This window comes from Oncorhynchus clarkii, chromosome 5 (genome assembly GCF_045791955.1).
Source record: "Oncorhynchus clarkii lewisi isolate Uvic-CL-2024 chromosome 5, UVic_Ocla_1.0, whole genome shotgun sequence".
In the NCBI taxonomy this organism is placed as follows: Eukaryota; Metazoa; Chordata; class Actinopteri; order Salmoniformes; family Salmonidae; genus Oncorhynchus; species Oncorhynchus clarkii.
Genome location: NC_092151.1, coordinates 42,928,508 through 42,942,243, shown reverse-complemented (window position 1 = coordinate 42,942,243; position 13,736 = coordinate 42,928,508). Strand labels below are relative to the sequence as shown.

Here is a 13,736-nt window from a genome sequence, read left to right as displayed (position 1 = left end):
TTCCCAAATGGAAGGGACTTATTCATTTGTAGCCTCGTGAAATCAGCCAAATCAAGCTCAATAACCCAATGCATGCACACACTCTTATTGAATATTGAAATTATAGTCATTATGCTAATGTAGTTAGATAATTTTTACCAAAGTCAAATTGATTGTACAATTGATTCATTAATGCATACATTCAAAAATATACAATGTAATGATATTGAAGCCAAAAGATCTGTCTGGTTCAAGTGCCATTCTGTACCACGTGTATGGTTCAAGTGCCATTCATGCTTCCTTGCACTCAAAAGTTGTCTAGTAAGCTAAGATGAATGACAATGCTCACGATGGAAGTCTCCCAGCTGCTTTGAATGTTTGAAATCATAGTGTAAGAACACTTTCATTAAAGCCTCAAAGTATAAGATGATCAACTTTAAAAATGACTCCTTTTTGGCTATCAACAGCAGTCAACTAGCTAGATAGGTAGCTGCTTAACTTGCTAGCACATTCACTAATGTGTTTGTAACTTAAGCTAGTTTGCTACCACTTGCATTTGTCAAACTGCCAGAGAAGCTAGCAAGCAATGCCAAATAAGTCTAAAAACAACTTGAGGGCAAATAAATCAGATTTGACAGTTAAAACCAGTCAATGCCAGGAATTAGATTTGTATCCGATTTACATTTTTAAATGTGGCTTGAAATATCAGATGAGATGTGCTTTTTGGATGTTCAGACTATAGGAAAAAGATCAGATTCTAATTGGATATACAGTTTTTTTGTTGATTTGAGTCACTTCAAAATGCCAATGTGAACAAGACTGTTAGTAGCTTTGACTGCACGCTGTCAGTGCATTCAGAGCCATCCAGTGGCTAGCCACACTAAAAGTGTAATTATCCTGTGAAGCAATTGTTGACAGTCCACCACAACATAGCCGAGAGTCACCTGATTAGCAAGGGATAGTCTGTTTAATTGTATTGTGTATTAAAAACAGTTTGAGATTGTGGGGGTCTTCACTAGTTAGAATGGGGAATGGGGCTCCCCCGGAAAATGGTGAGGTTGCAACAGTAACCAAGGGGGCGGGGCTTAGGGAAGAGTCAATTATAGATAAAACCATTTTCATTTTAAGGGTCAATTCTACTCTAGGGAGTCCTCTGTAAGCACTGAAACAGATTCAGTCATTGTCTTCCGACAGGTGGCGTCACTCCCATGCGACGCTCATCCTTCAACCGACATAGTGCTGGCGGAATCGTCACAATCTGAACAAGATTCCGTAGGCCTTTATTAAAAATACCAGAATTTATACCATAACACTTGTTTCTAAATGTGAACAAATAACAACTGAGTAGATATACATTTTCAATAAATACTTCACATAGTCCCATACCCAAAGATGTAGGGTGAGTGAGAGTGAATGTCTTGACTGACTGTTAGGAAGGTAGTCGCTAGCCTGGAATTCAAACCCATTTCCCTATGAGATCTAACTTACATAACAATAGTAGCCCGATGCTCCACTTAATAGATCCCCATCATGTGAGTGGAGGAGCACAGAGAGAACACTGGACGTCCCAGCCTTCACAGCAGGAACTGGTTTCTGGAGTCAGTTTTTCAGGAGGAGCTCATATTACAACCAAGCAGAAAATAGTACTAGTAGTCTACTACACCAAAGGACATGAGCTATTTTAGTGTGGTATATTAAATGCTTCCTTCCTGAAAGTCAGCTGAGATTCTTCCCCGTCTCCATCTTAGATTCACAGAACCATTCTAGAAGAGATTTCTTAACAACCTCAATTAAAAACAGCCAGGAAATGAAAACATTGGAATGAGCTTCTTGTTAGTGTTAAATCATAGCTACTCCTCAATGCGCACTCTGCTGTTCTTTCTACCTCCCTCTCACTCCTCTATCAATTTGAATAGATGCCCTGTATCGCCAGAAAGAGAAAAGAGAGATGGGAAAAGGAAAGTGTTTCTGAATGCAGGTTTTTTCATGCAAATTAATGTTTGTGAAAGAGCCAGGGAAAGCCAGACGTTGGCAGCCAGAGAACCCTTGTTGGCTGGCCTTGTCCCCCCCCCCTCACTGGTGGTGTTGTTGCCTTTACTAAAAATGTTCACACATCCATTCTCCCAAGTGTGTGGGAAAAATGTTTCATTGGCAATGTTCAATTCCAGACATCAAGCTAAAGATATCTCAGAAACAAAACCCTGAAAGTCCTCCCACCCAGTCAACTCAATTGTGGGGGTACCAAAGTGCATAAGTCATTTCTATAAATGAGTCTATTCGTCAAGATACAAGCCCATGGCTTAACAATGCTAACACTTTCATTTCTCATCACTGGTGGGGGTTTCAAACACGTCATAATAATATAAAGTAGTCATCTATAAAAATGGAAAGAACTTAATGCAATAAACATTATCTCCTGAATAGCTTGTGTCTGTGTTCACCAAAATAAGCCAGACAGAAGGTGGTGTGGCTGTTGAGGTGACCGACCACCAAGGTTACCAGATGGCACAGAGAAGTGCAACTCATTGGACCCTCCAAACATTCAAAAAATATATATTTTCCCCACTACCAACACACCTGATTCAACTAGTCAATATGAATCAGGTGTGCCTGTGGTCAAATTGAACAAATATGTGGAAAAGGCCGGCTCGGGAGTTTTCGAAGAACTCTGTTGGGAAACAGTGGGCTACACAACGCAAGAAGTGCTTGATGTCGAACAGCGAGCGAGGCAACGGAGCAGAAAAACAACACTTAAAATATATTGACCCTAGAAGTGCAATGCCCTCAATGTACTAACCCCAAGGTGTTTACAACCACAATGGTCAGCTGCCAAATTTGAGCAATCAAATACTTCTGTATTAAAGTCTTCCTCCATCATTCCTTCCTTTGTTTACATAATCTATTACATTTTCCTACTATGCCACTGTAGCATGGTTTCCGTTAGAAAAATGTGGCACTGGACATTTGACCGGCAGCAATTTTATATACCGGACATTTAAGAAATTTACCAGACCCATAGGCGTTGGTTGTGGAACCGGATTAGGGCGTACACCCAGTTTTCAGAATGACAGAAATCTCATTTAGTTTATGGTAATTTATCTTAAGAGAACATGCAACGGCATGAGTCATTCTTACCGAATTCCGATGAGTAATTTGAAGATGTTAGAATACATATGCGGGGCGTCAATAAGGCTAGGGGAAGCTAAGCTTTCCCTAAAGTAAATTAAATTACCAAAATGATAGCTTACTCCTGTCTATAAAGAAATAAAAGTAATTCAAAATAGGCTACTACACCAGAAAGCATGCTTTGGCCACAGAGGATAATTAATAAAAAATAAATATGTTTGCGGTGGATTGTTTTTAATTGCGTAACTGAGTCGGAAGGGCCCGTGGCAAATACTAAATAGATGATCGTATAAATATCACAATATTGAAAAATAAAAATCTTGGAAAAACAGTTCGGGAAAACAAATGGATATTGCTGTAAAGAGAAGACAAGAGACTCCAAAAGTTAACAACATTTTCAATTCAGCGAAGAGTACCAGCAGAGAAAAATGTGCCATATCCCCACTGAGTGTGCATATTCACCATCTTTATCATTGGGTCAATGTCACATTTGTTTTTGGACAATAATTTCCTCCTCCAGGTTAGATGGACGTCATCTTGTATTTGTCTCCCTTTCGTAGGTCTAATATACAGATCTGGCGTGGTTTTTATTGATCTATTTGTCAGCGTAAGCAGAGTAATCTCTGTTGATTTAAAAAATATTCTGCAAATGTCTCCAGTCACATGAAGTGTAGTAGAATTGCATGAAGTGCAAAAATAAAAAATACTCTGCAAAGAGAAGTAATGCAGGCTGATATAGCCTACTCTAAGCCACTACGCACTGCACTGAAGTATTTTTTGCGAACAGTGATTGAGTTATATTATTAGTGTAAATTACAACTATCCAATCATAACATTATGATTGGTAGGCCATCGTAAATAAGTCTGCAAATGCAAGGATACATGGATTGCTTTATTATAACGGTGCATTTTTATGGTGAAAATTACCTTCCCCAAACTTGAAACCCAAGCGCCACCTTTGTTAGAATAACTGCCCATATTTACTTACCTCAAGCAACAATACTGTGATCAAGGGCATGCAACTATACACAGTTGAAGTCACAGTTGAAGGTTATATACACTTAGGTTGTAGTCATTAAAAATCGTTTTTCAAACAATCCACAAATTTCTTGTTAACAAACTATAGTTTTGGCAAGTCAGTTAAGTTAGGACATCTATTTTGTGCATGACAAGTCATTTTTACACAATTTCCAGTTTACATACATTAAGTTGACTGTGCCTTTAAACAGCTTGGTAAATTTCAGAAAATGATGTCATGGCTTTAGAAGCTTCTGATGTACTCAAATGACGTACACCTCCAATAGGCTAATTGACGTGTGGATGTATTTCAAGGCCTACCTTCAAACGCAGTGCCTCTGCTTGACATCATGGGAAAATCAAAAGAAATCAGCCAAGACCTCAGAAAAATAATCGTATACCTCCACAAGTCTGGTTCATCCTTGGGGGCAATTTCCAAACACCTGAAGGTACCACGTTCATCTGTTCAAACAATAGTACGCAAGTATAAACACCATGGGACCACTCAGCCTGCTCAGAAAGGAGACGCGTTCTTTCTCATAGAGATGAAGGTACATTGGTGAGAAAAGTACAAATCAATCCCAGAACAACAGCAAAGGACCTTGTCAAGATGCTGGAGGAAACCGGTACAAAAGTATCTATATCCACAGTGAAACGAGTCCTATATTGCCAGAACCTGAAAGTCCGCTCAGCAAGGAAGAAGCCACTGCTCTAAAACCGCCATAAAAAAGCCAGACTACGGTTTGTAACTGCACATGGGGACAAAGACATAATTTGGGGAGAAATGTCCTCTGGTATGATGGGGAAAAAATAGAACAGTTTGGCCATAATGACCATAGTTATGTTTGGGAGGAAAAAGGGGAGGCTTGCAAGCTGAAGAACACCATCCCAACCGTGAAGCACGGGGGTGGCATCATCATGTTGTAGGGGTGCATTGCTGCAGGAGGGACTGGTGTACTTCACAAAATAGATGGCATCATGAGTGGGAACATTATGTGGATATATTGAAGCAACATCTCAAGACATCAGTCGGGATGTTAAAGCTTGGTCGAAAATGGGTCTTCCAAATGGACAATGACCCAAAGCATTCTTCCAAAGTTGTGGCAAAATGGCTTAAGGACAACAAAGTCAGGGTATTGGAGTGGCTATCACAAATCCCTGACCTCAATCCTATAGAAAATGTGTGGGCAGAACTGAAAATCATGTGCAAGCAAGGAGGCCTACAAACCTACACCAGCTCTGCCAGGAGGAATGGGCCAAAATTCACCCAACTTATTGTGGGAAGCATGTGTAAGGATACCCAAAACGTTAGACCAAAGTTAAATCATTTAAAGGCAATGCTACCAAATACTAATTGAGTGCATGTAAACTTCTTACCCACTGGGAATTTGATGACATAAATAAAAACTGAAATAAATCATTTTCTCTGCTATTATTCTGACATTTCACATTCTTACAATAAAGCGGTGATCGTAACCGACCTAAGACAGGGAATTTTTACTAGGATTAAGTAATTGGAATTGTGAAAAACTGAGTGTAAATGTATTTGGCTAAGGTGTATGTAAACGTCCAACATAACTGTGTATATATTTATTCGGCAGAAAATAGCTTAATTTTCATCAGAAGTGCAATGCTATTTGGCCACACAAGTAAATTAACTTACAATAAAAAAGCAAGGTATTTCTTGCAAAAACTATGCATGGCCAATTCTAATGTTTATCATCAAAAGAACGTTGCCAGCTACATTTCCTAATCTAATGTTTTGCTTGATCTTAATCTTGTATTTTACCGGAGAAAATTAGCTACACGGTCAGCTGAATTCTCATCTGAGTGGAGAAGTGCAACTGAAGCCCAAAATGAGTCTTGATGTGGAGTAGAAATTACAATAAGCATTTTAGATCTGCATTTACAAAAAATATAAAGATTTTTTAATGCCTTTTAATACAATTTTTTTACGTGGAAAAAACAACCCCTGGCATTGCGCACCGATTTTGGTTCCATAATGCAATTAGCGGGAAAACACCATTGTGAGCCATTTCATGTGAGAGTAAAATATCAGTCAGAAATGTATAAAGAGGGGAGATCTAAATATGCAACAAGCATTGGTTGCTAATACGACTAGAATTGTGCCTTTGGCTACCAGACAATGAAGGAAAGTTGATTTGAAAACCAACAATACATGAGAGAAAAAGGCTTCTGGTTTCAATGGCATATGGAAGTCTTTATAAAATAATTGCCTGCAGGTTTGGTTAGATTTTGGCTAGGTTACTTTGAAGCAAGTTAAGACATGCTTCAATATGCAATAAAACGTTCAGGTTTCAAACAATTAAGCATATGTTTTTAAAATGCATACTGCCTCCAGCTCATTAGAAAGTGGTGTATGATGCCTAGTTGCCTATGCACTTGAATGGCTAATGGGAAGCGCGCTACTGGTAGGGATGTCAAATGTTCAGTCTGCTGCATAGATCCTATGGACGCTTTAGTCTAGAGCACCTGGTTAAATTGTGCTTAGGAACATCTTTTACATCTCTAAATGGTTCAAATAATGAAAAATATTGTGAGTTTGCTTCATTTACTATCATCTTAAATTAAGATGAATTATTTTTGCCATATCTAATTAACATGTTACACAAATTGGGGTAGCAGGTAGCCTAGTGGTTGGAGCGTTGGGCCAGTAACCAAAGGTTGCTGGATCGAATCCCCGAGCTGACAAGGTAAAAATCTGCCGTTCTGCCCCTGAACAAGGCAGTTAACCCACTGTTCCCTTGTAAGCAATCACTGTAAATAAGAATTTGTTCTTAACTGACTTGCCTAGTTAAATAAAACAAAAAAATGCACAAGTTGACGTTTTCCAACAACATCGAATTTCGGTGTATAGCCAACATGACGCCAAGGTCAATATCTTGGTTTTGTTCTGTTGATCTGTTGGGGGGGGTCACAGGACTTAGAATGCAGCAATCATCTTCTTTCTCAAATGGCACAGATGCCTCCCAAAATCAACATCCCCCATTCAAAAGGCCTTCAAAAAGTTCACCGACCATGTACTGGTTATTCCAAGTTTCTGTGTGGCCTTTGAATAGTTTAAACTAGCCTACACCAAACATTTAACTCTTTTCTATTTATTTCAGTGAAGTCTATGGAAGTGATTAACAAAAAATGTTGCGTTCCACTTACTGCGTTGGCAACCCAAGGGTTCGATACTGTGACCAAAACAGTCACATTTGCGACCATTTGACTCGCATTTGGCCATGGGATTTTGTAATAATGCTATTTTTAATCTAGGCATTATAATCTATAAAAAGATGGATTAGCAAAACTGTTCTTTATGTTGATTATCACACACACACAAAGCCTATAGATCAGGGGTACTCATGTACTTTTCTGAAGGTACAGTCACAAAAATGTCCTAGGTGGCAAAGGTCCGGATGGATATAGTCATTTATTGGCTTAGTAACAAACCCCCACCTCACAACTCATGCAACCCCAAACGGTTCACACACTTCTTGTTGGCAGAGAAAATTGCCGTTTTAAAGTTAATTTCCTGTAATTCCACATATGTTTGGATTTGTGGATTAATATGATGCCGGGGGTTGAAGCCCAACCAAGTGTCCCCCCCCCCCCCCCATAAAAAGTTTAGCATTTCATTTTTTGTTGTCAGGACCCGCGGTTCCTATTGACCCCATTCAGGGTCCGGATCCATTCCGTGGTCTGCCAGTTGAGTAGGGGGGCAACAGATAATCTGTCAGGCAGAGAAAGCGTGCAGCTCTCAAACAGCTGGATGTTGTGTGGAGCAGCTTACCGGAGACCAAATCACCGGTAGGAGTAGGAAAGATGTTCCAAATTATGACGTCTACCAGTAAATGCTAAGGCAAGAATAGGTATGCAAACCAGGTATCTAAAAAGTTCCAAGTCTTGGTTGAATATTTGGAATGCGCAATTCAGTTATGGTTCTAGAAAAGTCATTGAAGTCATGGTAGCCGATTTATAAGTTCTACTGCTCTAATATAAATATTCTGCAATTTCATTTCTGATCTGCTTGAGAGATGTGGGTGCTTTAGTTTGTTTCTCGCAGATGAAATTGTGTTGCGGTAAAACCCATGTGAGGTTATATTACGAGCAAAACAATATTGAAATGTTGTCTTCAACTTGGCTTTCAATACAAAGCGTTGCATAACAAAGGACGCCCGTCCTTTGGTCGCTTTCTTTAATGTTACAATAACATCTTAAAAAGACGAGACTGACTTGCTACCACAGACAGGACTTCATGAGTGTGTTTGTGTATGAAGCATGCTGTCTATTTAGTCAGGCAACGCACACATTGACATTTTCACATGTAGAAATGTGAATGCCATTGGGTAGGCAGGCCTATTAAAAAGAGCATTATTCTTAAAGTGTTGATGCAGATTTTTTTTGCATACATTTTGGGGGAGTTCTCTTCTCTATAGGCTATTACAACAATACAATATAAAACATTGGTCCTTAAATTACAATTGAGTGCTTGAAAAACTATTTAAAAGTCCTTGAATTTGACTCAACAATGTCTCTATTAACCCTGTATAGGCTACTTGTTCATCCTGCAAATGAAAGAAAAACTCCTGTTATTGAAGTTATGCACGCATCATTTGCTTTCCTGTCAGGCCAGTATTTTTGTTTTTCTCCCCTCCATTCGGGCCAGTAGCTTTCAGTTGGCACTAGCCGGGTGTGCCACTGGTGAATTTACCTGAACGTCAAGCCCTGTGGGCTTGTATGTCTACCATTTTGTGTAGCCATTAGCGATGTTAATGATAGCTTAACTGTCTTCAAGTAGACGGAAAGGAAATTAAAAAGGTAACGACAAAGTAGCTTATGCCTACCTTGCAGAATAATGATTATTTGCATCAATCCAGTGGCCATTTGTTTAGAAAAATCCATCACTACAGAAACACTGCTCGCCAAACTGGCTGGCTGGTGTGCATCTGAATTAAACAGTTTATTTTCTTTGCTGTTACAGTAAATCTATCCAAATTAGGTTGGGGCAGTATACCAAGGATTTAGAAGTAGCCACAGGATAGTTTTCCCATTACCATTGAAACTACAGTATTTCTGAAATGTTGTAGCTATTTAAGTAAATACCTGCAGTCAACTTGTGCAATGTGTTAGGGAGATAAAGCAGATTGCATTCTTAATTTCAACTGTCACATTATGTTACATTATGAAGCTTAAGTAGTTCCCCTGAACAGTTGAGCCAGTCGGGTGTTTGTAAATAGCACAACGAGAGAAAGCAGGTCCAGCTGTGTATTGACTGGGGTCTCGGTTTATATTGAAAGTCAGTGTTTTTTTGCTTCAATAGAGTGACCAGCGACATGCAACTATAGTTATCCTTCACAGAAAATACATTTGAGTATCACATTTGGCCAAAAATAGCTTCAGTTATATCAGATAACAGAAGCTCAACGCTATTTGGCTAGCAGCCAGAGTAAATGAACTTACAATGAAAAAGGTATTTTTTGCAAAAGTGATGCATGGCCATCATATTTCTAATGTTTAGGCCTATCATAGAAAGAACGTAGCCAGCTACATTTGCTAATGTTTTGCTTAAAGTTTCAAGCATTTTACTGGAGAAAAATAGGCTGGCTACACTGAGAAAAGTACATTGAAAAGTAGCTACACAATAGTCAGAGCGCTGTCTGCTGATAGAATGCCCATTCGTGAATTCTCAGAGTTTAGAAGCGCAACTGAAGCACAAAATTTGTTTGATGCCAAGCAGAAATTACAACAAGAAGCATTTTATATCTGCATTTACAAAACACAGCAAGCTATTTATGTGTTCCTTCCCCCCCAGAACTCTGTTAACCCGGTTTAACACTGCTATCTAAGTAAGTGGCTAACTGAATAAGGTGACAGGGCATCATATTGTGTTCAATTTCTAACATGTTTGTGAAGTCAAAGCCCTTTGGCTGAGTTATTTGTACAGCTGCCATTGACTTGATTTCCTTGTGGGTTTTTTTGTGTGTGAGGGGGGGGGGGGGGTCGCCTCTGGCTCATATGATCCTCCCCCATCTTCTCTGAGAAAAGCAGGCAGGCCCGTTGCCCTAGTGACTTCAGACTCCACACAGACACGGCGTGTAGACATGCTGCTGGAGAGACAGTAATGCTCTTCCTTCAGACAAGCATGTCAAAGCTTCATTTGCACAATGCCTCTCGTTCATATCCGCTTTTGAAATGTCCAAACTCAACAAAAATGACGACATTCGGTAGCTCCTATCTACACTGAACAAACTCAACATGCAACAACTTTAAAGATGCAGTTGATAAGGAAATAAGTTAATTTAAATATAGCCCTAATCTATTGATTTCACAACCTACGTAAAAAAAAAAAACATGTTGGTGGATATTGTCTGGAACTGGTACACGCCGTCGTAAACGATTCATCCAGAGCATCCCATGAATGGCACGACAATAGGCCTCAGGACTGTCACGGTATCTCTGTGCATTAAAATTGCCATCGATAAAATGCAATTGTGTTCATTATCTGAGGCTTATGCCTGATCATACCATAACTCCACCACGGGGTACTCTGTTCAACATTGACATCAGTAAACTGCTTGCCCACACGTCAAATCAAATCAAATTTTATTTGTCACATACACATGGTTAGCAGATGTTAATGCGAGTGTAGCGAAATGCTTGTGCTTCTAGTTCCGACAATGCAGTAATAACCAACGAGTAATCTAACTAACAATTCCAAAACTACTACCTTTACAAGTGGTCTGCGGTTGTGAGGCCAGTTGGACATCAAACTTGAGACATCTGTGGCATTGCACATTTTAGAGTTGCCTGTAAAATGATCAAGCTGTTTAATCAGTTTCTTGATATTGGCAAAGGATCAAAACTAACAGGGTTGCAAACAAATTTCTGCTCAAAATTTGAGCGAAATAAGCTTTTTGTGCATATGGAACATTTCTAGAATAATTTATTTCAACTCATGAAACATGGGACTAACACTTTACATGTTGTTTATATTTTAATTCAGTGTGTACATGTTTAACTTTATGAGGGGGGGGGGGGGGTTGTGTACTAAACCAGTCATACAGTAAATTCCTGGGGTGCAAGGAGGACGGTATGACAATGTGAAAATCTGAATACCGCCCAACCCTAATCACTGTAAGAATACAATGGCATGCCAATTTAAAAGAATGCTAGTTATTATTAGCCTGGTTTAGTATGAAATGCAGGCACATTATGGGACACAGGCCAGGTTAACATCAATTATTATTTTTAAGTATATACAAAAATTGGTGCGACCAAGTGTGCTTGTGCCACCAACTGAAACGTGTCAAAAGTTAGTGTAGAACCTTGGACACACTTGAATCAAAATGCAACACTTCAAAATGTAGCTAGCAGTCTTCTACAAATTGTCCTCTAACCAGTGACATACACATTATTCCTAGATTCCGTGTGGTTTTTGAGCGGTGTTCATTTTTAAAACAGGACGTGCAACCGTTTTTGTGACCACTGCAGGTTGTCCTCTAACTAGAGATGTAAAAAATCTCTCCAATTTCCATGTGGTTTTTAAATAGTGGTAATTTCATTACGGTTATCTGAGCGGTTTTCCTTCTGCTGCACAAACATGTACAAATATCAATAGGTAGTGTTTACCCATCTTTAAATTCAATATTGATGCAATTCACATGTGACAAACACTTGCACAATATGGCCGAGCCGCAGCCTGAATGGCAAACACTCCCAGCTGATCACCTAAACGGGTTTCCCTGCCTACTGGATACAAAGTAGAAAGCCAGACAAGGTTTGTGGAACGTAAAGTAAGCGTGGCAAATTGCAACATAACATTGTAGCAAGTTCTTCGAACAAAGGCAAACTTTGTAACAGACTCGTGACACTCAATTGGAAACGTTCAAATAATGTACTGTACTGAACGCTGCTCGGTTATTTAAACTATCAATTTAATGCGCTTCAAAGTGTGGGCAGCTTGCCAAAACAAAAGTGCAGTCTTCTTTGCTGCGTTCCTGCCAACTAGCAGTAGTCTGGGCTAAATGTAGGCTACTGTACATCAGAAGTTAGCACGCAAACTAAACTGAGAACTTTTATGCCAGCTCCTTTTCATAGCCATGCACAAAATAGTTTAAACGAGTTCGAGTTCTACTTGAAAAGGCGTACCGGAGGTACTTGTTGCGTTGCCAGATTAATGTGCAGTTTTGTTCCAGTCAAAACAACAGGCTGCCTCTTAGCTAATGAGTAATGTTAGCAGCTTGTTCGCCAACTAATGAACTAAAATAGCGAGCTAACATTTAGCTTAGGTAAATGGTCTTACCTGTATCAACATTCGCTCCTCTCTGCACCAATACGTTTATAGAGACGCGCTCCAGGGTGTAAAGCCCCCTATCGAAACCGCGAAACTAACTTTAAACGAGTGTCCATTATAAACGTTGCTACACACTCTTCAGACTCTTAAGTAAACTTTTTCTTTTGTGTCTTCCTCCGCTTCTTTTTTTCGTCGTACGCTTGCTTCCTTCGTTATGCCATGTTGTCTGTACTGTCAGCATGCGCGCATGCTTGATGATGACGCGCAAAGGGTACCCGCCCTCGGGCCGTGAGAAAGAAAACAACATCTGAGATTGACTTTGTTTACATATAAAGTGTTTACATTTTTCTTGTCGATCTGATATCTGTGTGGTCAGAAAAAAAGGGAAGCCTAGGCCTACCAGTCTACTTGATTTAAATATGGCACTAGGCCCACTGACCCACTTTCAGCGAAAGTAATTGAAAGCATGTAGGTCTGCCTAACACATTTTACTGGCAAGTGACAACAATGACCTTTTATTCAATTGTGTATTCTGCATGTCAAGGACTTCTTTGTTGTTATAGTATGAATATAGTAGGCCAATTCATATTAGGCTATAACAACTACACACAGAAGTACTTGACATTACATTAGTCCATCTTTGACACATATTACACATCTACACCCTTATCTGAAAAAGAGGAAAAACTTAATCCCTGCATGTTTGTGTATACCCCACTGATCATACAGTATATTGAAATGGAATCATAAATGGATGAGAAGGATAAATTATTGACAATAAGCCCAGTGAATAGAACAACTTAGTGACAATGAAGAAATAGCCTACTCTTACATATTTCTTGACATTGTGCAAAACTGCAAACAACAACTTTTGCTTGCTAACTCTTTATTACGCAGGCATTGGCAAAGACCAACCACCAGAGGTCAGGATAAATCAAGGTAGCACTTGCTCTAAAAATATTTTGTAGTTTAGGCCTATGGCAAGGCTACTAAAAGACTCAAAATAAAGTTGCAATATTATCTCACTGCAATTTACTGTAGTCTACAGTGGTGACTTGGCATTTTAAATTATATATAGCCTGCCAATGGCCACACACACACACAGAGAGAGAGAGAGAGACACCGGAGGGGATGGCTGCTGTTTTACGGGCTCCTAACCAATTATGATATTTTTTGCGTTTTTCACATTGTTTGTAACTTATTTTGTACATAATGTTGATGCTACTGTCTCTTATGAACGAAAAGAGCTTCTGGATATCAGAACAGTGATTACTCACCTCAAAGAAGAAGTCTTCCGCGAAGGATATAATGT

At 39.3% G+C, this 13,736-nt stretch overlaps 1 protein-coding gene across 2 annotated transcripts in view; it reads right to left on the bottom strand.

Moving 5' to 3' along the window:
* The window catches only part of LOC139408885 (adenomatous polyposis coli protein-like), a 59,441-nt gene extending 46,744 nt beyond the window's left edge, over positions 1–12,697 (bottom strand). Inside the window, exon 1 of one of the 2 annotated variants that reach the window (XM_071153308.1) lies at positions 12,434–12,697. Coding sequence is in view for 1 of the 2 variants with exons in the window: in XM_071153311.1 (XP_071009412.1) it covers positions 12,434–12,445 (12 nt within the window). In the remaining variant the exon portion in view is untranslated. The remainder of the gene's footprint in view (positions 1–12,433) is intronic. The other variant, XM_071153311.1, reaches the window with a different exon arrangement.
* Positions 12,698–13,736: the final 1,039 nt, after the last annotated feature.